At 50.6% G+C, this 26,179-nt stretch overlaps 1 protein-coding gene across 1 annotated transcript in view; it reads right to left on the reverse strand.

Annotated features, from left to right (window-relative positions):
- Positions 1–26,179, reverse strand: part of BIN3 (bridging integrator 3) — a 39,812-nt gene that overhangs the window by 2,282 nt on the left and 11,351 nt on the right. Inside the window, exons 2-8 of the mRNA XM_084768265.1 lie at positions 17,105–17,153; positions 11,568–11,608; positions 11,142–11,203; positions 6,628–6,764; positions 6,059–6,099; positions 1,073–1,214; positions 781–915 (exon numbers count right to left, since the gene is read on the reverse strand). Of these exons, the coding sequence (XP_084624391.1) occupies positions 781–915; positions 1,073–1,214; positions 6,059–6,099; positions 6,628–6,764; positions 11,142–11,203; positions 11,568–11,608; positions 17,105–17,153 (607 nt within the window). The remainder of the gene's footprint in view (positions 1–780; positions 916–1,072; positions 1,215–6,058; positions 6,100–6,627; positions 6,765–11,141; positions 11,204–11,567; positions 11,609–17,104; positions 17,154–26,179) is intronic.

Raw genomic sequence — 26,179 nt, forward strand, 5'->3', positions numbered from 1 at the left:
CAAGGAATGATGGTGTCCACTAGAGGGCGCCAGAGGCGCAGGTATGACAAGAGGCAGAGCAGGCAGAGCTTGGGGACAAGAAGCCTTAGCTTGGCAACCAGTTAAGTGTTGGTCCACGTGGAGAAGCCCTGCTCCTGGCTCTAGTACCACTGCCTCTCCCATCTTGCCAGTTGGGAGAACAATCCTAGCTAAAAACTGCCTGACGAGGAATGGGGAAGGGAGGGCAGGAGCTGCACATCATCCTAATTGGACCCACCATCTCAGTGGCAGGAGACACTGGGCTCTGGCCTGTGTCCTACCCTCTCTGACTGCAACTCATATACTAGCCTGCACCCCATTAGTCTTTCCACTAGGAGGCACATTATATCTAGCGGCCAGCATCTCAGAGCCTGTTCAGAACTCTCCCTAGGAAGCTCAAAGTTAGGGCTCCTGTGGTCTCAGGCTAATGGAACTCTGTTGGGCCTTTGGGCAGTCACTCCACTGCCCTCCCAATCATCTCTGCAGAAGACTTGATCAGCTAAAGTGGTGGCTAATGACACAGCCTGGGCTCTTACTCCTTAAGGGTGGGAGGAAGAACTCAAAGGAGAAAGAGTTAAACAAAAAAGGAACCCTGCCTAGGATAGGGCTGGGCACCAGGGACCCTGCCTAGGATAGGGCTGGGCACCAGGGCTGACGGGCACCACATGAACTCTCATAGTGCCTGCAGCAGGGAGGCACTGCTGTCTGTGTAGCGCGTGACTACATCTAACGGGATTTCCCAAGGGGAGAACCTTGCCTCACCTGTGCCCGGATCAGGGACTCAAAGCTGGGCTGGAAATAGTCAAGTCGGCTGCCGTAGAACCGCGGCATCTCATCCAAGAGTTGTTTGTTCTTGGCCTCAAAGTCTTCCCGTACGGGCCGCAGCTCTTCTCGGGCCTGGGGAAGAAGACCCTGGAGTCAAGGCTGTCACCGAAGGGAGCAGGGCGTGGGTGGAAACAGCTAGTGTCCTGGTTCTGCTGGTCCTGAGAGGAGGGCCTGGTGGCAACGGTTGTTGCTTCTGTTGCTCCCCAGCCCCTCCCCCCTTCCTCCGCACCTGGTGGAGCTTGGCCAGCACCGGGCCAGTCTTCTCCTTCTCCTCGTACTTCTCCACCTTGGCCTGCAGCCTCCTGTAGTCTTGCAAGGCCTGCTCCCGCCGTTTCACTGCCATGTTGAGGCTTGGGAATACGCTGCCAAACCTGTTGGGCACAGCCTGGTTGGAAAGAGGCTTGTCACGTCGGGGGTGGGGGTGGGGGTGGGGTGGTGGTGACAGTCACCACTTACTCAAAACCATGTAGGACACATCTACTATGTGCCAGTCCCACAAAGCCCTGAAGCTTTGAGACTTGCGCTGGTAGGGTGACAGGACTGAGGGCTCTCTCCAGACTCAAATGGTGGGCTGTGAATGAGTGTTCCTTGTCCTGCTGTCTTCCCCCCAACCCCCCGCCCCAAATACCCTGAGCCTTATCACAGAGGACAGTGGGGCTCTGTGATTCTAAAAAACAAAATGAAACCAAACAAACAGGGGAAGCTAGGACCGCAAGCAAGTAGTGATGGTGGTCTAGAAAGACCCGTGAGTGTCCAAGGTTGCCAGCACCTTTTCTACATCACAGAGCCACTGACAGGTGACAACAAAGGATGAGATTCTGGTAAGCGTTCCTTCACACTGCGGGGAAACACTAATGCTATGGTTCTCCCACTAAAAAAAAAAACAAAAAACAAAAAACAAAACAAAAAAAAAAACAAAGGGAAAAAGCACATTTTAGAAAGATGGTCCTAGCCCCTCTACCCAACATGACTAAAGAGGGGTACAGCATGGCCCTGCAGAGAACACTGTATTTGAAATGTTTTGGCATCTGAGTCTACCTATCATCACCAAGGCTACCTTTCCCTCATGAAGGGTCACTGTATCTTGGACAGGCCCAGGGGAGAGGCACTTTTTGGGGGACCAGGCAAGAGTAAAACATTCTTGACACAGATGAGGGATGAAAGTAAGGTACTTCTGCAAGGCGGTCTCTTGGAAGTGAGAAAATGGGGTAACTCCCTTGAATATAAAGCCTTGAGGGGCTGTGGCTGGCCTTAGTGCTGTGGAAGGCTTTCCTACCACACTGCGAGGTGGCCACGGTGCCAGCCAGGATCTCTGACAGCCTGGTATGAAATGGACAAACCGCCAAGGGATTTAACACCTCTGGTCACTGAGGTGGAGGGACACCAGCTGGCGACCTGGGGCCACAAGAGTCAGCTTATCTAGGCAGAGCCCAGAGAGGGTGACAAAGCAAACAGAAGTCAGGAGGATGAAGATAGGTTCACTGGGACCCCAGGCAGTGGACAAGGCCAGCCAGAGCTGAGGGAACAGCTGAATGCTTAGGCTGTCTTCAGTAGGTCCAGACCCCACAGGAGACACTACTCCCAACCCCTGCTTCTCACAGGACTTAGAAGCCTCAACAAGTCAAGGACACACAGATGGGAGTAATGAGTACTCCTGCTAGAGAAGAGAGAATACAAACTTGGCCAGGTATCAGGTGTGAAATGTGCAAAATCGATGTGGGGACCAGGCATCACCAGGTCACACTGGGAGAAGCTAGTCACATTGCCCACGGCAAGGCAGCTGTGTGATTCAGCTGCTCGGGAGCCCCTCGCCCTTCCTGGGCAGCTGAGCAGTGTGTGACTTGAGGGAGCAGGTGCCTTGGGCCTGAGAACCACCCGGCCGCTCCCTCTATTTCAAGAGGACAAAGGGTCCCAGCAGCCTGGTCCTCTGGTCAGAAGCAGCCTGCTGTTTGGGTGGCCCCAGGGCCAGGGTCAGAGACAGGGTAAGAATGAGAGACAGGCAGGAGGCAGGGGTGGAGTGCTTTCCTGTCCAGGCCACACACTCTCCCCTTTGCTCATCGGAACTCATCTATGGGGGGTGTGTGGGGGGCGTCTATCACAAGAACAAAGCAATGTGTTAAGGGTATCTTGCCTTAATGGCCGTGGGGCAATGTTGGCTGGCACGCAGCCCCGGATACAGAGCCTTAGCCCCAGCCCCCTGCCACGGTTGTCATCTTCAAGGGCAAGTCACACTTACCAGGAATGGTAAGATGAATACTATCACAACCTGGCCAGCTCATGAGAACACAGATGCAAGTGGAAGTTGAAGTGCAGTGCTGGAGGGGCACGGCTGCCACAGAGCAGGGGTTCGGAAGACCACAGGCCTTGGGGGGTGTGGTGCTGCCACAGCACTGCTTAATAGCCCGCAGGAACCAAGACCACCACCCTCTGCTGGTGCAACTGGTTCTGCTGCCCCTGTGAGTGACTCCTGACTCTTTGGGGACTCGCAGGTCTTCCTCAGGTCTTGTCTCCTACTTCAAACTAAGATTTGATTGTGATTTGACCTTTGTTAGTAGCTCAGGCAACTGCAGAGGAATCATGAACAAAGGGAACTCTGGGTAGGTCTGCACCTGGGACCGGGGGCCCTTTAGATGAGGGACGAGTGTAGTGTTCTTTTCATCTGAGGGGGCTATTACTGTGCATACTGAGGTGCAGGAGGAAGGAATCTCTGCTCGCGGTCCTGCCAAACCTCACTTTCTGATCTTCTACTTCTCAGCCAGGGACAGACCTTGCCCACTACCTGATAGCAGGATCCACTCCGGATGGGGACTACCTAGGGGTTGAGGTGCAGACCGTGAAGACAGGCACCAGCCGTTCCCCTGTGTCTGGACCTTTCCCAGGTTCCTGCTGACCTCCTGGCAAGGATGACACATAGGCCCGGCCTCCTCAAGGCACAGAGCTTGCATTTTCTACTCTCTGCTCCAGAGACACATGGTGAGAAAGTCTGCTAGTCTCAGCTGCCCCTTGATAAATCAGTGGTTAGAGATGGGACGTCCTCTGTTCCCTGGCCATGCTCAAATCATATACCCTCATGCACACTTAGTTCACCTAGCCTTACTTCTAGGCACCAACTCTGCCACGCCAAGGACTCGGTCTGGCTTTCTATCTACAGAGAAAACAGACTTAGGCCAGTGAGAACAGCTGAGACACTGCTACTGCTCAATCGGCGGCGGCACACACACCTGGGCCCACTCTGCAGCGTTCCCAGTCTGGGCGGACCGGGTTGAGGTCTGATTCACACGGATTTTCAAAGACGGCAGGGTTTTAGGGAGCTCAGCCTAGGAGGTACCCGTTTCTTGACTGGCATAGGGTTGAACACCAAGCTCCCCTCCCCAGGGAGGTAAAAGCGTGGGGTGAAGAGAAAGTTGGGAGGGAAAGAGGCCGGCTGGGAGGTGGGCTGGGAGCAGCCGGCCTGGTGGGGAATGCCTGCCACTCCTCATCCGTGCCCACACAGCCGGGATCTTCCACCCACCAGGAAAGGGAAATTGAAAGCATCCCCATCCGACATGTGAACAACCCAGGGACTGGGGGATTAGAGACTGAGCCCCCTTTGCAGGAGGGGGATACTGGGGGCGACAGGGTGGCCATAATCTTCATTAGAGGACAGGAAAGCTGCAGTTTCCTGTTTCCGGTGCTGGGGTCCCTGGGAGCTTCTCTTCTGGCACAGGGAAGCAAGTGGGGAGGAGGGAACAGGCAGTGGTGGTTTATGTGGTCATGGGGGGGGGTACTGTATGCTGGCTGTGGGCTGCAGAAACCAGCCAGGCAGCCAGGCCTGAGGCTCACACAGAGGTCAGCGGATCCATGGCGGAGATGGTGGCCGCCCCCTCTGCCACGCCCCCACCTTCCTGGCAGGTGGTGGGATGCTAGCTCAGTGGGAAGCAGCCGGGGGTTTCTCCCCACTTGGCTGCAGAAGCCAGGGATCCGATTTCAATGCCGCCTCGTTGGTTGTGAAATCGAGAAGGTAGTCAACCCCCTAGTTCTCTGAGCTGGCAGTCCTGCCACACTCTGCCAACTGTGGGTGCCTGTGGCTGCTCTGGGCCCCCTGCGTCTCTGGTACCCCAGAGTACTCCGTGTATAGAGGCCCTTCCCTTTGAGATCTTTCTGTCCAGCTCTGAGACCAGACCAAACGAACAGCTACTTCTGCACTCAGGTCCCCATGTAGGGTCCTGTGGTTTGGGGTGCGAGAGTCCAAGCTCATGAGAGGCTGGGATGATGATGGGCACGGGCCAGGCCTGGCCTGTGGCAGCTGCAGGTGCTCTGAGGGTCCAGTGTTGGGAAGGAGCACTGGCAAGGTTAGGGGGCTTTTCCTAATCCCACCTCTGGGCCTGAACAGGGAAGGAGTAGCTCAGCACTCCCCAACACCCAAAGACTGTAGGCTCAAAAACTGCTCTCTTCATCTCGCGCCAGCTTGATCTTGGCCTAATGATAATGAAGCCGAGGCTCATTGCCCAGGCCTGGCAAGGCAACTGCCAGGGACCACCACGGAAGAGGTAATAAAGTGCAGCTGCTGGCGCAGCGCGGGAGCCTTTCTAGGTCAGAGCAGGCTGGGAGAGGCCGGGAGAGAGGAAGCTCTATGGAGCTTCAAGGCAAGGCTTGGGCCAACCTCCTCCCCTGGGGACCCCATAGGACATGCCTGTCTGCTCCTTGACCAGGGTCTGCAGGACCGAAAATGAGCCTCACAGAATTCTTTGCTCTCACGGGTCATGAGTGAGGGGACTTTCCTAAGCAGGATGCGGGCTGTGGCGGGGTGGCTGCTGCACCCTTCCCCATGTGCGGCCACCCCCACGTTTCTAAGGCAGAGTGCTACAGGCAGCTGCATCCCAGGCCGGCTGTGAGATGAAAGGCCTTGCTCATGTCTGTTGAGTGCTGGCCAGGATCTCTGCTAGTTGAAATCAGCCAGTACTGGGTCTCTTGGGGGCCCAACCAGAGGCAAAGGGGAAGGGGCCAAAACGACCACCAGGGCAGTGTCTGGCACCACGGAAATGAGCAGCCCTTGTCCCTACAGACTGTGACTAGGCCGTGTTGTGTCCCCCAAGCAACCAGGAGCCTCAACCATGGGACAGGCGGTATGGCTGGTGTCCCTCCTGTTCCCTACATGCTCCCTGGTTTCCTAGGGGTTAGCTGATCTGCTGTCCCCAAGTGCCCTGGGGCCCATCCCCTGGGTGACCTTACTTACTTTTTCAGGGGTTCAATCACTGTCTTTTGGATCTGGTTCACCTGTTAAGAGAAAAATTTAATGGCATCCAAACTGGGGGCTGGGGGGTTTCAGACTCTGCCTAAAAGAGGAGGTCTCAGGTTCCTCAAAGGCCAGAATCCATAGAGCTGGGCAAGAGGGAATGGGGTGGGACAGTGTTCACATTCTGCTACCAGAGGAGGTGGAAAGGCCAACCATGGAACCTGAGGGCCATAGGTAGGGCTGGGTCTGCTCTAAGGTCAGGCTTTCCCTGTTAGTGCCACTGGCACAGCTCTGTAGTGGCTTTGCTCAGTGTGGGGGGATGGGCAGGTAGAGCAACCCTGCCGAGCAGAGCTGTGTAAGCACCTCCTGGCTCCACTGCGGTCCTCAGTGACGGGCCTCACAGGAGACATGGGCAGCCAACTGGTCTGGTTTGGGAAGGGCTGGGCTTGGGGCCTTCGGGCTTTAGAAGGCTAAAGCCCCAGTACCACTTACAATCTATGGACACTGCACTTAGCTTGGCTTAAGGGGGAGGGGGTGAGCCCGGGCCACTGGCAACAAGACCTGGTCACCTTCTCCTGGTTGAAGGCATCCATCCGCTTCATGGCTGTATCTAGGGCAGTCACCATGTTCAGAAAGTCGTGGTCCTGCTCACACAGGGGGTTGGAGAGCAGATCCAGGGATATCTTCACAGCAGATTTGGACATGGCTGTTAAGAAGTTAAACACTCTGAGTTGCCAGAGGGACAGGGTTCCAGGTGTCCTCAGTATTTCTTCACCTGAGTACCTCTGCCTATGTCACAGCTACCAGAACAACGAGGCTCCAAAAAGCCACATGACATGGTCCTTGGTGTTCCCCACAACTCCTAGCCATGTAGTATTGGATCACCAGATAGCAAAACTTCTAGGTTGTTCTAGGACCAAGAAGAAGGGAAGTTGTATGACCTATTTCTGCTCCAAAGATGCTAACTCAATGACTCCAGAGTACAAGAACCTGTACTGTAGGTGGGCTTCCTGCCCACTTGGACTCTCTCTACTCTCGTGTACACTAGGGCCGGCCCACTTACCACCGCTGGACAGAGGGTGAATACTTGAGGTGCTGTGGGCTGTCTGGATGTCACAAGTGGCACCAAGGAGGGTGGGGATCTGTTGGTAGCTTTGAGGTTCTTGATCTGGGGCTCGTTTTTAGCTCCCCATTATTTGCACATGAAACTGAGGAGCAGGCTGCGGAAGGGCTAGAGGAGAGCCTGGCTCAGCACTGGGTACTCCAAGTTCTGAACACAGCTGGCCGAATTATCAGTGCACAAGACAAATTTTGCACATGATCGTGGCCAAAAGGCTGAGAAGCAATAGAAGACAGTGCTGTTGTTGTTTTAAACTGCACTGTGCACTGTAGTCCATGCTGGCCTCACTGTGCAGCCCAGATGGGCCTCCAATCTGCAGCGATCTGTCTCAGCCTTCTCAGTAGTGGGATTAAAGGCATGCACTACCACACTTGGCTGGGGCTCATTTTCTTTATTATTACTTGAGTGTCATAGCGTTTAAGATGCTATTGATTTTAAGGCACATGGTTACTCTATAAAACACTGACAAGGGGGAAAAATGCTGACCCACAAACCACCATATTAGCAAGTGTTACAAGAGCTGTGGCCTCAAGGACACTAAATTGGAAAAGTGTCTTCGAACGGATGGAGGGAGACCCATCTCCCAGCTGATTACAGGTGAGACCTTGCTTGCCATCCCACGAGTGGAACATACAGCCCATGTCAACACCGGCTCCCCGAGGAGGGCCTTGCCACTCCAATGTGGGAGGAGCCCAGGCCCCACCAGAGGTCACCATCATGCCCAGGTCCTTCCTTAAGAGGCTGTGCCTACTGGGCTACCCAGAGTGCCATGGAAGCTGGTAGGGGGTTACAGTCACCAAGCAAAGACAGCTAACTGTGTGTGTGTTGGGGGGGGGGGGGAGGAGATGAGGAAAGGTAAACTTGCCAGAAATGTTGAAGAAATGGAGAAAGAAATACTTATCAAATGACCACAAACAGCATTGTCAAAAGATAATAAAAGTCTGCATAGAATTGCAAACATGTCTGAAAATGTCTCCTATTATTCTTTCCCCAATATTTGATGAAAAAAATCTCACCAGTCACTGGATAGTGGAGGGTTTTCTTCCCACCTACCCTTTCCTCTCCTAACACTCACATTCTCAGGCCTCAGGTGTTGCATTTGCTTGGGGGACTTCGCTGGGCTAAAGTCCAATGCAACACACCCATTCTGGTCCTAGGTCACAGCCTTTCTGCCCTGCAGGGACTGGGTGGTGATGGGTCCATGGCCCACAGGACCTAGCCCCTGGGACTGGCAGTCTTTGAAACTTGGGGAAAATAAGGATCTTGGACCTCCTCTTATGTTTCTGAGGTCCTAGTAGAGCTTCTGGATTTCCAGGCCTTGTTCTGGACTTCAAAATGCTAAGGACAGGTCTGGTATCCCATGTTATCCCATGAGTGGTCACCCATGAGCCAGACCCCGAGTGCAGGCTGTGTGTTAGGAGGAGCCGCCTTCCAGAAAGGTGCTGTTCCTCACTTTGGAACCAATGCTCCTAGGCGTCAGGAGTCACCCTTTGGTCCCAATTCTACTCTTAGGCAATGGCCTTTCTGCAGCAGGGCTGTCTGCCTCATGGACTCCTTATGTTTCCTGGGTTCTGACGTCCCACTACGAAAACAAAATTCTGCACTCCATTTCCGCTGTGATACCACAGCTGTCTGGGGAGCAGGTCCCAGTGACTCCCTTGCTTCAAGACAGTGGGGAGTGATGCACAGGCTTTCCATTTAAGTCCTACCCAAAATACACCGGAAGACCAGCTCCCAAACCTGACCCTTGGCTTAGGACACGCCCACTCTGGAGACAGGAGGAGCCAGAAGAGAGGAGGGAGTCAGGTTCAGACCAGCCTACATCCCGGGGGGGGGGGGGGGGGGGTGGCAGGGATGCTCTGGGGCACAGACCTTCTGAGCCTCCTGAGCATGGGAGAGCGGTTCTGCCGGAGTGTTGGCAACAACTGCTCCCTGGGAAGGCATTTATCTTTCTGATCAGAAACTGCTCAAAGTGTCCGTTGAAGGAATAAAGAAGGTTTAAGTAACCAGCCAAGTCCTAGTACCTGGCAAAAATGGGACGACTCCAAGTCTGTGGGCCTATCGAGGGTTTGCCTTTTCACTGCATGGCAAGTGGGACCACAGTGGGCTCCAACCCACCCCGTGCTGTGCATCACCCTATGATCTTTTAGATGACATCTGGATCCATGGCGCTACCTGAATTTGGATTCTACTTCTAGGGCAGCTGGTAGAACACTGAGCTGCAGTGAAGACTCCCTTGGCTGCTTTCTAGCTTAAAGCAGCCGGAAAACAAGGAAGACGTGGGCAGGTGGGCTGGGGAGATGGCTCAGTGGTTGAGAGCACTTCCTGTTCTTCCAGAGGACCCAAGCGCAGCTCCCAGCACCCACATAAAGTAGCCTACAATTGCCTGTAACTCCAGCTCTAGGGGATCTGATGCTTTCTTCTGGCCTCCACAGTACCTGCACTCATGTGCACACATACCCACATGAACACCCACATAATTTTTTTAAAAAGGTTTAAAAACAAAAACAAAACAAAATTCTGTGCTGGGAACTGAACCCGGTCCTTTGGAAGAGCAGACAGTGCTCTTAACCACTGAGCCATCTCTCCAGCCCTGATTCTCTCCTTTTTAAGACGGACACTTCACCCGCCAGTCTTAAGTTCAGAGGATGTGCAGCAGGTGGAATTCGTCTGAGGCTGTTCAAGCACTCTGTGACCATAAAACGTCCTACTTCCACCTTTGGGCCAAATTCCACCTCAGGGCCTCGGCTGAACTCTTCTCCTAGGCACGTCTACACAGAAAATGTCCTTACCCCTTCAGGTACAGGGGCACCTCCTGGTCCATCCCACTTAAAGCAGCACTCTGCTCTCTCCACCCCTGAATGTTCCTTCACTGCACTGGCCTTTGCATGGCGCTGTAACACACGCTTACCGATTTCTTGCAGCCCTCTCTCCTAGCATGGAAGAAGGCCCTGTCTTGACTCACTCTAGAATCCCTCGCACTGGAACAGGTTGGTTTTCAACCAGCGTTTGTCAAGTGAGAGATGGCGGGCTGCCCAGGTCAAACCCGTCTCTCCCAAGTCCCTATTATAAAGTGGCATGCAGACACACCCCTCTCTCTGGAATCTCTGGAGGAGCAGGCGAGGTCCACTTGGCAGGAGCCTTGCTGTGGCTCCCTCTGCTGTGGATGTCGTTGGCAATACTGTTGCTCTTAATAGACGTGTGCTGGCAACCACGCTGCTCTTGGGGTTACACCAACACACAACTTCCCCATCAGAGCAAGCCACAGGGCTGAGGACCAGCAATGGGGTTACTTCCCAGACAAGGCACACTGAGGTTAGGGGCAAGGTTGGGTTAGAGACTGTTCAGCCAGTGCTTGGTGGGGACAGTGAAGGGAATGTTCGCCTCTGTTCTCTGTCACTCAGTGACGCCTCCTTCTTGGTGCTCCCTGGCGTGAGCTGCCTCAGTCACTGGTCCCTGGGCCTCGTTCTTCCTAAACAAGTCTCTTCAGCCAAGAGCCCTCCCTAGTCCTGGCCGTTTGCTGGCACCTGCCGGTTCCTCGCCATAGGCCCTTCTGTGCCCTCTGCAATGACAGAACAATCTGAAGTTTTCCTGGCTCCACTTCAGCTGACTCTCCTGCTCAGCTGCATGGCCCCCGTCAGCTGCTGCTGCCACAGGAAAGAAATGCTGCTGACTGGTGCCAGGATGGCCGTGCTGTCTTTTTTCTTTGGACCCAAAAAGGCTTCTGCTGGCTGCAGTGCCTTCCTAACAGGAACCTGGGAACATCTGTTTCCATGCCCATCTAGTCAAGAGAGTGGCAGGACCCTGTGGGGAGTGGTGATCTGATCAGAGAGAATGACCCAGGCCTCTCCTTAGGGACAGTGCTTGGTGTGTTTCTGAGCACAGTGACTTCTGAGTTAGTCCTTTCGAGTCTGAGGAGACAGGGCATCCATGCCTTGACAAGCACAGGGCGGGGTCACTTACCCAGGTCAGCATCGGTGCTTTTCTTCATGTCCTTCTGCAGGCGCTTGGTTTGCTCCTCCAGCCTGAAACGCAAGGGCCATGTGGACACTTGTTATCACAGCAGGAGGCCTCACCTCTTCTCTGCCTCAGGGGAGCTCAGCAGGGAGGGACACCTGCCTCTCTGGGCAACACCTGCCACAGACTACAGTGCCACCTCATGCTCTGCAGGAGGCTGACCACCCAGAGCTTGTGGATGGATGATGATGACCTTCCTGGATCTAGTCACTTGTTAGAGCTGCCTTTGCTTCCTAGCTGTATACGGGCAAAGGGCACAAGGAAGGCTTCTTGATTGATCCTGAGCTGGCCAGGAGGAGGCAGGCCAGGGAGTGAGAACCCCTCCCCCCACCCCCACCCCCATACCTCACCCTTCTGCAGTTTGACACTCACTGTTGCAGTTTTCCATATTCCCTTTCAAAGTCTCTCTCCACCTGTAAGGAGAGAGATAGCTCAGTCAATGGGGCAATGACAGCACAATGGAAAAAACCTCCCAGCTTACTGAAACTTGCTCCATACCCTCCCTCCAGCCTGCAGCAACAGCCTGTCCAGTCCCTACACGCCCCATCAGATCATTAACAACAGTGTCCCTGTGTTCCCAAACTAATGAAGTGTTTGACTTAGGGAGAAGGCCTCTCTTTCCAGAGGGGCCAACCAGGTAAGTTGGCAAACCTCAGCAGACTGTGCCTCAGCTCTGTCATTCCAGAGTGAGGCACTGCTTAATGCCTTTTCCTCATTCCAACTCTGGTGGCAGTCAGGGTGATGTGACATGACTGGATGCCACCTAGGAGTCAGTGGGGGCACCAAGGAAGAGGCGAGTCTGAAGTAGGAGGGTTCTGCCATGTGCTAGCTGTGAGGTCTGAGGAAGTGACCTCCCTTCTCAGCCACAGTTTCCTCACAGGCCCTACTCATCTGCTGGGGTGTCTGAGGGTACACTGAAAAAGCTCTTGTGTGGGACGTCAGGTGGCAGCTTGCTTTAGAAGGAAGGGGCCCTGCACCTCAGCCTTCAAGGTGTGCACTTCCAGGGCTGTCCAACGTGTGACCTGCCTACAAGGACAGCTGAGAATGTAGCTCAGTCCAAAATTGTATGCTTATGAAATTACAGCTGGTTCTGTAATTACAACATTAATTTATTATTACTGTCATTACTGTGTGTGTGATGTATATGTGAGGGCAGGCATGGTGTGTCCATGGAGGGCAGAGGACAAAATTCGGGAACTGCTTCTCCATCCACTGTGGGTCTTGGTGATCAGGCCTCATAGCAAGAGTCACCGTGTTGGCCTGCACTTTTTTTTTTTAGGGGGGGAGCAATGGCTTCATTGTGTGGTTCTTGAAAGTGAACTCTGCAGATGGCAATGCCATGTTGTAAGATCACAGCGCTGGGCTAGCCATTATCTCTCCAGCATGTGGTACAGGAAGGCGGTCAAGAGGCATGAGCAGAGGCAGCTGAGAGATGAACTCTGACACGAATCGCTTTTAGGCTCTTGGAGCGGGGTGGTTTCACTTGGTCACGCTCTGGCCTCAGGGACTCACTTGCTCAGGGGAAGGTAACCCATGGCCAGGTGTCTAGCCCACAGCAGTGATTACAGAGTGCACCTCCATGCTCTTTTCCTGCTTGCTGGGTACCAGAGGGCCACAGCTGCCTGAATATGCAGAGAGCAGCAGCCAAAAGGACCTGGGAAATGGCAGCCATAAAAGCCCTGACGTGGCTAGGCAGTACCACACTGCTGTGGCCTTTATAACCCAGAGGATGTGGCTTCTGTGTGTCATATTTTTCTTCATATTAGCATTTATTTCCAAAAGGACAGAAGGAAAACAAAGTATTTCTTGGCCAGAATCGAACTCTCCCAGAGACACACCTAGGCGCTTGCTCTTGTGGGGTGGTGGGGGCTGAGCCCCTGTGCTGCTGCTTTTGGCTCTGAGCCTTCTCTTTTGCAATGCCCGGGTGTACTGCTGTGTGTGGGTTGCCAGAGAGCACCTGGCCGGCCTGGCTGGGGACTGCTTGGACTTGTACAGAGGGGCCTTCGAGCTCCTGTCCAGGTGGGCTTGCTCCGAGGGAGGAGAAGTTCAGTCTCATGCTGGGGTGGGCACGTGCGCCTTCTGCTAGATGCCACTCAAAACTGCCTCACAGGAACTTGGAAACACCACCTCCCAGCTTCCAGGAGCCACGGTGCAGCTCATGGGGTCTCACAGCTTTCTCCCCAGAAGACAGCACCACTATTGGGGGTAGGACCAGAATTCCAGGCCCTCAGATTATGGCTGACAGAATAAAGGGACACACTGAAGTCACATTCCAAGGTGCATGTCTTCTGAGGGAAAGAGCCAAGTGGAAAAGATCTGAACATTTTTGAACGCTTGATGCCTTTGCCAAAAGGCAACTGGAGGCCAATCAACAATGCAAGTGCAAACACATGTGCACGGACCGTCAGGGGATCGGGCTGGGCCAGGCTGCCAAAGGCAGCACATGGAGAATCAAGGCCCAGATGATGCTCCCTACATTCTCCTGGGCCCAGGGTGCAAGGGCAATGCCCAGCATCAGCTCGGCATTTGCTGAGTGAGTGAATGCACTGAGCTCCTTCCAAACTCAAATTCCTGGTAAAGGGGAAAAGGAGGCTGCAGGCAGGGCTGGGGCTCTCATGCCAGGGGGAAGGCGTGTCAGGTCAAAGTGAGGCAGAGAAAGCATTCTGAGAGCTGCCACGCAAGGATGTCCCGGGTGGACAGAGCCTCCTCTTCAGTGTGCCCCAGGGTTAAGGAAGATTAGAGAGACCAAAGTCTGAAATCTACTTCTGCTGGGGAGGCTTGCTGTGCTGAGTTGTCTTTGCTCTGGTCTTGTAAGGCACCTATCTAGCCTGGAACCTTCTCATCTGTTTTCCTATGTGCACAAGACCTAGGGAACCCTTGCTTGGAGGGTATGGACAACAATGTCTCCAAGAGCTCCAGGGTAGAGGGTGTGTGTGTGTGTGTGTGTGTATGCATGTGTATATGTGTCTGGTGTGCATGTGTATATGTGTGTGGTGTGGTGTGCATGTGATGCATGTGTATGAGGTATGTGTATGAAGCATGTATGTGATGTATGAGTAGTGTGTGTGGTGTGTTTATATGTGTGGGGTGTGCGTGAGTCATGTGTCTGTGTCTATGTGTGGTGTGTATATGTGTGTGTCTATATGTGATGAGATATGATGTGTGTATGTGTGTGTGTGTGTGTGTGTGTGTGTGTGTGTGTGTGTTTCTATGTCTGTGTCCTCTCTCCATCCTAAGATGCTCTGAGGCTCCAGAGGGGACCAACAGAAGTTGGACCAGGAGGTGGAAGCTGTAGCATTGCTCTAAGTGCCAATGGTCAGCCTCTGCAGAGAACACATCATTCTGCCACGGCTTCAGCAATCATGGAATCCACGTTGGTAACCTGAACACGGGCAAGCAGTGAGAGCAAAGACAATGTTTTCTTTGTGACTGGAAGCTGGGTACCCTGAGCCAAAAGCCTCCTGAAACTCCCTGAAGATAACATGAGCATTTCTTCCCATGACAGGGGTGCCGTGACTTCCAATAACCTGGCAGCCACATCTGTTCTCACCCCAGAGTGCATCGCCAGCGTCCAGGGACAGCTGCCAGAGATTTGGAGACATCTGCATAGCCCAGGCCTGCGCTGGGGGTGGAGAGGTGAGCAAGATCCCATCCAGAAAAAGAGGATAGTGCCACCTCTGCCTAAGCACCCTAAGGAGCTGAGGGGACACAGACACCATTCTGAGCTACCCCTCTGCTCTGACTGATGGTGAAAGATCAAAGGCCTAGCCCACAGCTTCACGTACATGGGGATAGAGCTGCTGGGGCAGGCTGAGTCCTTGATGGCTTTGGAAGAAGCCAAACCAGCTGTCAGTGAGGGCTTCTCACAGACCAGACTCGGGGACTAAGTGTCTTATATGGCTTGTGGGAGACCTTTCTGATGCGTGTGGCACAGGCAGTGGGTTACCCTCACCTTACACCATCAGAAAGCTAAGGTTTGAGGAGGCCAGGGCATGTGCTAAGTAACGGAGGCAGATCCAGGCAGGAGTCGGGAAGTCAGTCTCTTACCTGGCTCCTCAGCAACTATTAGATGCCTGCTTGATTTGGGGGAGGGAGCACCACAGACTAAAGGATGTCAAGTCCCCAGCAAGGACATAGACAGGCATAGGAAGGGGACAAGGGAAGCTATGAGGTGGCAGGGGGGCAAGGAGAAGGAATCTTCTTCTCTGGGAATCTTTGCTGTTCCTCAAAGTAAAGGATCTGGGGTCCCCTCCCATGATGGACTGAAACTCCTGGAGCCATAAGCCAAAATAAATAATTCCTCCCCTTAAAAAAAATACCCCCAGGAACCAAGACCTTCCCACCAACAGATCCTGGAGAGGGGCTGGGACGTGCATTGTGGCCCATCCGGCTCTGTGGGGATCAAAGCCCATCGATGAAAGATGAAAGTCATGATGGAAGGAGGGGTTTGTGTCTTCTTGTTTGTGGTGGTGAACAAAGAGGGAAAAAGACTCTTTCAAAACCGCTTCTCTTTTGGATCTGATGAGATTACTCTCTGGAGGCTCAAAGCCACACCCTCCCACTCCTTGGAGCCCAGCATTTGTACATGCAGACTTTCTGGGTCTTAGCTGAGAGGCTCCACAGATGGTCAGCCATGAAGGCGACACTGAGTCTCTTACAACCTGCCTTTGCATGAGGCCGAGGGCAACTCTTTTAAGTCGAGCCCAGCTCCTTTCCTGTGACCTAACTTTGGACTTCCTGAAGACGGAGGCATTGGTCAGATGTGCTGAACTTCCTGCCAAACCAAAGCAGGATCTTTCCTCTCGCTCTCGCGGCTGAGCTGAGGAGAGGAGGAGGGAGGCAAGGAGGGCGGTGGGAACCCAGAGGATGGGCAGAGGGGCCTCTACTGCCGCGGCTTAGGCTGTCAGGATGAAGTTCGGTCCTTACATTGCAGTCATTCAGGCTCGTGTGAGGGGCTGAAGAGGCTAGTCTGCGCAGGCAGGGGTGCACAGCGGGAGCAGTACAAAGCATGGACAGAGGAGGGACCAGAGCCACAGACCCCAGCGCTGACTCCAGCTCTCCAGGAGAGGATTTCAGATCTAAGCGTGTCTCACCAGAGAGGGAGGCTGGATGAGGCCCATGGTCTCCTAGCTCTAATGCTCTAGGATCTGCCGCTCTTCCTATCCCATTTCAGACAGAAAGCAGGGATCAGTATCACGCGCTCAAAGGTGGGTAAGTGTTACCAGTGTACAGATGACCGGACCATGGCAGAGATACACTGGACTGTCCAAACAAAAAGAAGTGGGCTAGCCAGGCACGGTGGCACACACCTTTAATCCCAGCACTTGGGAGGCAGAGGCAGAGGCAGAGGTGGGTCTCTGTGAGTTTGAGGACAGCCTGGTCTACAAAGTGAGGCCAGGACAACACAGAAAAATCCTTTCTTGAAAAACTAAAACCAAAATAAGTAAATAAATAAAATAAAAATAAAAATTGGGCCACCTGGAGAATCTGCCTGGTCTTTTATATGGTAGAGGTGGCCAGAAAGAAAGCCTGGGACACTATCATGGTGTGTGTGAATGCACACGCTCCAAAACTCTCCCAGGAATAAGACTGCTCAGATGGAGAGTATCTGCACCTGTCCAAAGTTGGGGAGCAACCAACAGGACCCAGAATAGGCTGCCCCTGTGGGCCTCATGCTCAAGAACCAATGACGGGGAATAAGGCCTAGAGTGTTGATCTTCCGGCTCTCAAATGTGCATTGTCAACACTCAGGCTCTGGCCTGGGAAGATAGCTCACAGACAGAGCACATGTCATTGAAGCCCTAGTTCAATCTCCGCGTACTGAGAGAAAAATCCAGAAAGCTGAGAGGTTCCATGCAGAGGCTGTATGGGGTACAACTGAATCTCGGTATAAGAACTGGGTTACTCACTGTTTTAGAAACAATCTGTTTCTTGGGCTGCCCGATCTTAAATGGGATCCTGTAAGAGGAAGAGAGAAAGGGACGTTGTGAGACACCCGGAAGCTGGGGCTGCAGGAGTGCTTGCACAGAGGGGGTCAGCACTTGGTCCCCCAGTCCTCATACTCTGGAGGCATGTGAGCCATCAGCACCCATTTTGGTTCTGGGACAGATCATGTGCCATGCAGTCTCTTGGTCACCCCTGACTGCCGAGAACATCATTTCTATTAGTGGTCTGTCACTTAAACACACTGGAAAAGTGGGGGAAGGGACACACCTTGAGGGTCTGCAAACCTTGTTTTGAGGAACTACTAAGTGAGAAACATGGCTCCCTTTAACAGCTATGATGCTTGAAAACGCCCACAAGCATCCTCTGTGGGAGGGACCAGTTCCTCACAGGAGCTACAGTGTATCTTGTAAGGTTTCTGGGGATGCTACAGGGAAATGACACATTATGGAACACTTACAACTAGTTAAAAACTGACCAGATCAAATGTAGCTGACTTGGTAAAGAATTTGCTCAAGCCTGCCTTGAACTTGCTACAAAGCTCTGTTTACCAGGTTTCCATGCTCATCTGGGATGAATCTGGGCCAAACACAAGGGAGATGTTGAGCCATAGCCCAGCTTCCATCGACTCCAGCAGGCTGCTCTATGGCACTAGCTGCTGCCCTGGGACCCTTTCCTGTTCTCAGGAGTGAGTGGATTGACTGAGGCCATTAAGAGATGTCTGCCAGGTCCTGACAACATGGACCCTGTTAGCTCATGCTGGTGGCCAGGGGAAAAGACCAACATGGTTCATCCCAGTGGTGCCAGAAATGGTAATTCGTCTCCGCCACCTGTCCAGGTCAGAAGTGAATCTAGGGACCAGCTCTGGGAAGAAGCCTAAAGCCAGCCTCTCAATACTCCCCTCTTGGCTCCTGGGCCAACGTTCCAATACTGTTCTCAACAGCCCTTAGGCTCCACTCCCAGCCTTCCCTTTAGCCATTCTCTTGTGGCCGCCTCCACCTGGCTCAAGATGACCAACACTGCTGCTAACCCCAAAGGTATAATTAACCACCGATAATAACCCCCAGACAGCGATCTGGTTGAGGGGATGGGCCGGCCTGAGTCACAGCGGTTTAAATTTAATTTCTGGAGGACATCCTGTTTATTGTTAACCCAGCCCCATAATTTGGGAGAGTTAACCTTTTGGGGGCTGGCTGGAAACAAAGTGTCTTGAGCTGTGTCATCATCGGATGGGAAGAGTATGCCGCGGGAGAAAGGGGAGAAAAAGGAAACTGTTGTTTCTCTCTCAGGCCTAAAGGGGAAAGGAGGCCAGGGGGACCTGGGTTTTCTGTTCCAGCCCCTATCACCTTCCCTGAGTTTGGGGACTGGAGTTGATGGCCCTGAGGACAGTTCTGGAGGCAGATAAGGTCCTGGGAGCCATACCTCACTCGGGGTCTGTCGGGAGGAAGGTGCAGTGGCCCAAGTTCTAACCAGGAAGCAGAGCTGCATCTGCCCCACTGGCTTGGCTACTGAACACAATCTGTCTCACCGAAAGCCAGTTTCTTCAGCTGTAAAAGCAGCGGGGCTAGGTGGCCCTCCTGCTCACTTAGAAGGATGCTACAGAATGTGGGCAGTGGGCTGAGGATCCTAAAGAGCCCTCAGAGTGTTCTCAGTCTGGAACGACAGGCCACAGCCAAGGGAGCTAGAGCTGGCGGCTGTCCCCTAAGAGCCACGGCCTCTCTAAACCCCACCACAGAATCACAGGCCTTTCAGAGTAGCATGGTGTCAGAGAAGCCTGTTCCCTGCTTACATCCTCTATGTTAGTTCTGCTGGAAGGGGACAGATATTAAATAATCAATGGCAGGCCCAGGGTCACCGTGTTGTGATGTCACCAGGGCCCCTGACCTCTCTCTGCCACTCACAGTTCAGTGTTCTTCTCATGAACTGTTCTAGGTGTTGATGCCTAGAGTCTTGACATCTGTGGGATCAGGAGGAACTCACGGCTAAGAGCCTGAAAATGAAGGCCAGCCTGTGTGGGACCGGGCATTTCAGCACAAAGGGAAACCAGGCACAGGCAGATAGCCAGGTCTCCACCGCAGTTAGTAACGAGCAGGCAGGATTTTATCAGACTATCTGCACTACTTTTCAATGTGCTCGTTCCAAAGCCATGTCTACCGGGTACAACACCTTTTAAGTAAAATAAACACTGTATTCTAGATTTTCAGAACAACTGTACAGTATCTTAATTACTATGCCTCCCTGTCCCATTCCCCTTATGAACATCTTACATTGGTATGGTACATTAATCATGATTAATGAACCTGGAATGACATATTAAAATCTGTGCTTTATTCAGATTGCCTTAGTTTCTCCGCAGTGTCCTTTTCAGAACCAGGAACCCACACAGGCTACCACATTTGGTCCTTAAGTGCCTCTCGGTGTGACACTGTCAGACTTCCCTTGGCTCTGCTGACACTGACAGTGTCATCAGGGGCACTGGTCAGACATTTTATAACCAGAACTCCCTGGGCCCCCCCCCAACATCCCTTGGGATTTAGGAGCTGGAGAGACGGCTCAGCGGGTTAAGAATACTGTTTGCTCTTTCAGAGGACCCGAGTTCAGTTCTTACCACCCACATGAGGCGGCTCAAAGCCACCTTACAACTCCAGCTGCAGGGCGTCTGATGCCTTCCTCTGGCCTTGGCAGATACCCACACACGCGTGGCATACATTCACACAGACACATAACATAAATATAAACCTTTATGAAAACCAGAGAGCCGTTCTTGTCATGTCTCCTCATGGATACACTGCAGACATGATACACTCTTGCTGCTACAGGCTGAGGAAGTGCTTCAAGGGTCCCCGCCCCACCCCCCACACCCCTCCGTGGCCCCCCCTCCCCCGCTCCTCTCCAGCATCATATCAGTATGCATGCACGGATAGTTTAGACTCAGGGTCGTAATCCTCAAAACTGCTTCAGCCGGGCCACTGAGAGCTTTACAAAAGGCTCCTGTGACCTTCTGACATAGTCCCATCAGTGTGTGAGTACACGTCTGAGCTACGGAGAACTTCCTGTAAGTACCAGACACTCTGGGCTCATCGAGTCCCCTTCCTACTTCAGCCACATGGCTGCTTTGTTTTACGTTGGCAGGACCACTTGGACCACACAGGGAAAGGGGCATACAGCCACACCACCCAACGAGGCCTTCCCAGCTTACCAGGAGGCGCTCCTACGTCTAAAGCTTTGCTTACTTAGAATGGTTTCATTGAAAAAAAAATTTCAAGAAAAGGGTGAGAGAGAAGGGAAAAGACCCTCTGTTAGCCTTTATCTCTGACCGAGGTTAATGTTTCTGTCCTGTGAGTTGTATTTTTTTTTTTTTTACATAGGCCAAAAGAAAAACAGCTGAGGCAAATAGTGCTAGCATTGTCAGTCCTGGGTGAGAATGTGGCTACTGTTTTCTTCTTTGCACTTGTTGTAATTCTTCAAATAAGTTGAGAGAGAGAGAGAGAGAGAGAGAGAGAGAGAGAGAGAGACACTAACCAACAACAACCTCCTCCCCCCAAACCGAAAAAAAAACCACCCAACCCTTCAGTTTTTTCTTAACTATATAAATAGCACCCAATTAGTGTTAGAAACTTAGAAGACATGGAAAAATACAGATGATGAAGAATACAACACCCAAACGCACATACACTGCAGAGACAAAAACAAGCAGTAAGATGCTAAGTTACCAATGGACATGCATCTGCACACACATATCTCTCTCTCTGTGTGTATATATTGATATAACCTTTTAAAATAAAAGAAATATGTAACATGAATGTTTTGACATAATTTTTAAATCTAGTGTTTACGAATTACTAAATTAGCAGACAAAGTAATGGGTTTCATTACAGCATCTTCACAGGTCTGTGACATTCTTTGGTCTCCTTCGCTCAGACCTTAGCTGGTTCCTTTACCTTCCCAGTTAGCCCTTTGCTTCGCCTTTACTATTCCGTGGATTCCAGCACTATATTCACTCTATTTCCACTTCCCTTAAGATCTCTTGCTTTCACGATCCCTTTTCTAATTTTGTGATACACACACACCCTTTTAAATTTAGCTTCTGCAAGAGGAAAAACACACGTGGGATTTGTCTTTTGGAGTCAGGCTTATTTTGCTTAACATAATGACTTCCAGTTGCAACCATCCCCCTCCCTCCCCAATGTCATGATTTCACTTTCCTTTATGGCTGCAAAATTTCCCTTGTATATATGTTCCACATTTTCATTATCCATTTATTTATTGACAAAATCATAGGTTGGCTGCATGTCCTTGTGTGTGTGTGTGTGTGTGTGTGTGTGTGTGTGTGTGTGTGTGTGTTATACCTATTGACATGGACATGCAGTTATTGCTCTGGTACACCAACCCAAGAGGGCGATAGCTGGCTCATAAGGTAGTTCTATTTTCAGTGTCTTTTTTGTTTTTGTTTTTTCACTGTGTAGCTCTGGCTGTCCTGGAACTCACTCTGTAGACCAGGCTGGCCTTAAACTAAGAGACCCATCTGCCTCTGCCTCCCCTCTTTTGCGGAATCTCCATACTGATTTCCACAGCGGTGGTACAAGTTTCCACTCCCATCAGCAGTGAATACAGGTCCCCCTCCCCCTACATTCTCACTAGCATTTATTAGTATTTGTTTTCATCTAATATGTCAATAAAAATAGTTGATTTTAAGTTTTTATTATAATTTATTCAGAGTTCATCCCAATTGTTATCCCCTCACTTGTATCTTCTCATTCCTACCTCCCTTTCTCTTCCACCCTATTCCCCTCCCCTAGTCCTCTAACAGAAGGGGACCTCCTGCCTCACTATATGACCACAGCCTATTACGTCATATTTGGATAGCCTACTTCTCCTTCCTCTGTGTGCCCCAGGCCTCCCCACCAAGGGAAAATGATCAGATAGGGGGCACCAGAGTTCATGTTAGAGCAGTCCCCACTCTCCCCACAACCGTGGAGAATGAGCTGTCCATTGGCTAGATCTGAACAGGGGGGGTCTAGGCTTACTGTATGCATTGTCCTTGGTTGGTGCAACAGTTTGTGCAGAACCATTCCCCCCCACCCCTGGCCTTGATGGTCTCCTTGTAGGGCTCCTCAACCCTCTGGGTCCTTCTATGCCCCCCACCACCACCCTGTTCTTCCATACCACTCTCACCAGGAGTCCAGCATTGAGTCCCAGCATGTTCCAAACCCCCACTGAGTGGACATCTCAGAGGACATCTATGTTGGGCTAATATCCACTTATAAGAACCAAAGTGACTCTGAGATTCCATCTTATACCCATCAGAATGGCTAAGATCAAATAATTGAGTGACAGCACATGCTGGCAAGGATGCAGAGAAAGGGGGAACACTCCTCTATTGCTGGTGGGAGAGCAAACTAGTACAATCACTTTGGAACTCAATCTGGTGCTTTCTCAGGAAACTGGGAATAGTGCTACCTCAAGACCCAGCCATACCACTGCTGGGCATATACCTGAAAGAGACTCCACCATACAATAAGGACATTTACTCAACTATATTCATAGCAGCTTTACTTATAACAGCCAAAATCTGGAAACAATTTTGATGTCCCTCAGTCGAAGAATAGAAAAAGAAACTGTGGGACATTTACAAAATGGAATACTACTTAGCTATTAAAAACAAGGACATTTTGAAAATAATGGATTTTTATTTCTTAAAAATGTTATATACGTATTGTGTATGTGCACATATGCAGAGGTCAAAGGACAATTTGCCCAAGTCAGTTCTTTCTACTGTGTGGGTCTCAGGGACTGAACCCAGGTTGTCAGGCATGGTGGTCGGAGCCTTTGCTCACTGAGCCATGCCATCAGTGCATAGTTTGTTTGTTTGTTTGTTTTTGAGCCAGGGTTTCGCTGAGTAGCCGTGGCTGTCCTAGAACTGGGAGATTCACTTGCCTCTGCCTCCTGAGTGCGGGAATAAAGGCATGCGCTGGCCACACTCGGCTGCATATTGCTCGAATCAGGGTTTCTCTCCTTGGGCAGTTGGCAATCTTTAAGGCTTGGGTGGCACTGCCTTCCCTCCATGTGCTGGCACTTGCTGCAGCTTTGCTGATGCTTCCCGGTCTCTGATTTCTCTGCTTTTCAACATTTTCTTAATTTTATCTTCTAATACTTGTAGAGTTCTTTGCATTCCTACTATCAGGTTTTTCTTAAATTTCATGACTTTAATCCCAGTGACATGACTTTAATTCAGTGAATTTTACAAGAGAAACCCAATTGCCAACAATAACTTAAAAAGTGCCCCACCCCCAGCAGAGCTGAGGCTGGAGCCCAGGGTTTCTTTTGTATTATTGACTTCACTAGGGCATCTTTTGATTTCAGAGCTTGACTTTGTGGGCTGGCTCATTTCTCTGCGGATTTTAACAACAGCTTAAAGCTCCTTTTCCCTTTCCAGTCTCTTTCTTTCTAGTCTTTATGTATCAGCCTGACTCGTCTTCCTTGGATACCTCACATCTATAACTTGGGGACAAAAGAAAGCTCTGAGGCTCACAGGGCGTTGGTCAGTTACCGTCAGTTGGTTGAACCATCTGACTAACATTTTTGCAGGGATCTTGACATGTAGTCTTTTCTCCTGGGAGGGGAAGAGTCCACTGTCCTCCTGCACTGGGAATGAAGGCCACCCCTGCTCAGCGTCCTGGGAAGCTGGTGGGTGGAACAGGGTGTGTGGGCCTCTGTGTGCTGGTGGGGAGGGGCACGTCTTGGCACTTGGCTGTGGACACACATTTTATCCTCGTAACTTCACTGTGGTCCTCTTACGCTTGACTGTGTTGAACCTCTCAGAGATAGGGATTTGTAGGCCAATGAATATAGAATTTTACATGCCCTTTAAAAGAAAAATATATAAAAATGGGTGTGAAAGTAAAAAATTTAAGTGTAGAAAAAGGCTTCAAAAATAAAATTTAAAAGTAGACAAATAAACAACAAACAAACAAACAAAATCCAGAATACCCTTGTAATCATCTTCTCGATACACTTGGGCATTTTTATCCTAGTCTTTCAGCTGCATGGTCTTCATCTTCTCACGTGACAGAGCCAGTATCATTTTCTCAAAGGAAAAAGAGAGTTTTTCTAGTAGAATTGATTGAAAATTGCTTTCTACTACTTACAATTTAGGAATAAACCATGTTTCCCTGCTAACTGCTAACGCATAAATGTGAATTTTAAGACTGCTGTAAATTTTAGGGAAATCTCATATTTCTTTTTACAAATACGCTACAAGGTTTCAGGGCACAGTTCAAGATCTCTCATACAATGACTAATCTCAGTGCCCTCTGAGCTAGTGACAGTACCCATTCTGTCACTGATGTCCTTGTAGGAGACACATCATGAGTTCTGTTATCTTTGTTTTGTCTTTCATAAGTTGGTAAAAAATCCCCATGTCTTATCGATGTGTTCATGTGAATTGCTGCTTACTAAGTGGATTCTCAAACAATTATCATTAATATTTAAACAGGATTTTGTTTACTTACTGATGACTAGTTTTGGATACAAACTGAAAATACTTTCTTATATTATTTTGATTTCCATTAATGTACTTGCTCACCTTACCTTTATCATTTCTGTTTGATTCACCATTAAATTCAATTTCCTCTCATTTTTTAAAAATGTTTCTTTATTATTATGTATACAGTGCTCTGCCTACATATACATCTGCAGACCAGAAGAGGGCATGAGATCACATTATAGATGGTTGTGAGCCACCATGTGGTTGCTGGGAATTGAACTCAGGACCTCTGGAAGAGCAGTCAGTGCTCTTAACCACTGAGCCATCTCACCAGCCCCTCCCCTCATTTTTTTAGGGTGCTGAGAATTGAACCGAGGCTTACCAGACAAGTATTCTACCAGTGTGATAAAATCTTCAGTTTCTTCTTTAATTTAAAAATTTAAAGGTGTTTTGAAAGGTACGTTTTGTATACTTCAAACTTGGAACTAGTTTTTTCATTTGTTTTATTAAAAATGTCTAAAAATGCCTTTACAAATGGCAGGTAAAATAGGATAATCTCAAGTCAGTCTACCAGACCACCCTAATAAAGGCACAGACTTCATGGTAGAAATGCTTTCAGTTTAGGAAAACAGGACCACGTGACTACGAGGCTAGGGTTCTTTCTATATGGGTTGGACATGTAAATCAGGGTTCCTAAAGTGAGGTTTTATTAGTTTCTAATAAGTCTACCAGTATGTCCCCTATACAGAGCTGTCTGGAGGAGGGGCCCTTTGTCCTTCTGCTAGGACAGAACAGGGAGCTGGCTGGGCTCTACACTTACTTAGAAGCATCTTTCATCCAAGCCTGGCCTTGGGCCCAGCTTCACCCTACTCCAGCGGCTTTTAGAGCTGCCAGCTGCTGAGCTTTTGAGGTTCTGTAATTGAAGGTCAATGGTTCTTGGTATTGCCCAAGGCCAGTTTAGGGTCTGGCTTTTTTCCCTCCCATACAGGTGGGTGTGAGGTAGTATTTTGTTGTGGCTTTGATTTGCATCTTTCTCATGATGCTGAACATCTTCTCATGTGTTCACTGGTTACATGCTTTACCACTGGAGAAACACACACTGGGCTTTCTTTCTTCCTGTTAAGTTGTGAGAGGCTGGCTTACACTCTAGGTGTAAGTTCTTAACCAGATACATAGCTGATAAACATTTTCTCCCATTTGTGGATTCATTTAAAAAATGTAACTGAATAAATGCTTTAAAGAAGTAAAGTTTAAAATTCTGATAAAGCTCCATTTATCTATTTTTTTCTTTTGCTATTCATGCTTGTTTGGTGTCCTGTCTAAGCATCTTTTGCCAAATTCAGTGCTGTAGGATGTATTCCTAAGCTTTCTTATAAGGGATTTATACCTGGGCTCTCACACTAGTGGCCTTTGATTGATTTTGAGCTAATTTTTGTAGATGGTATGGTGCAGCTTACTTCTCTCCAAATGCTGTCTCACTAGCTCAGCAGTTTGTTGGGAGGACTGGTTTTTGCACTGTCTTGACATCCATGTGAAAATACCAACTGGCCGCAAA

The sequence above is a fragment of the Acomys minous genome (genome assembly GCF_964271855.1).
Source record: "Acomys minous genome assembly, chromosome: 18".
Lineage (NCBI taxonomy): Eukaryota > Metazoa > Chordata > Mammalia > Rodentia > Muridae > Acomys > Acomys minous.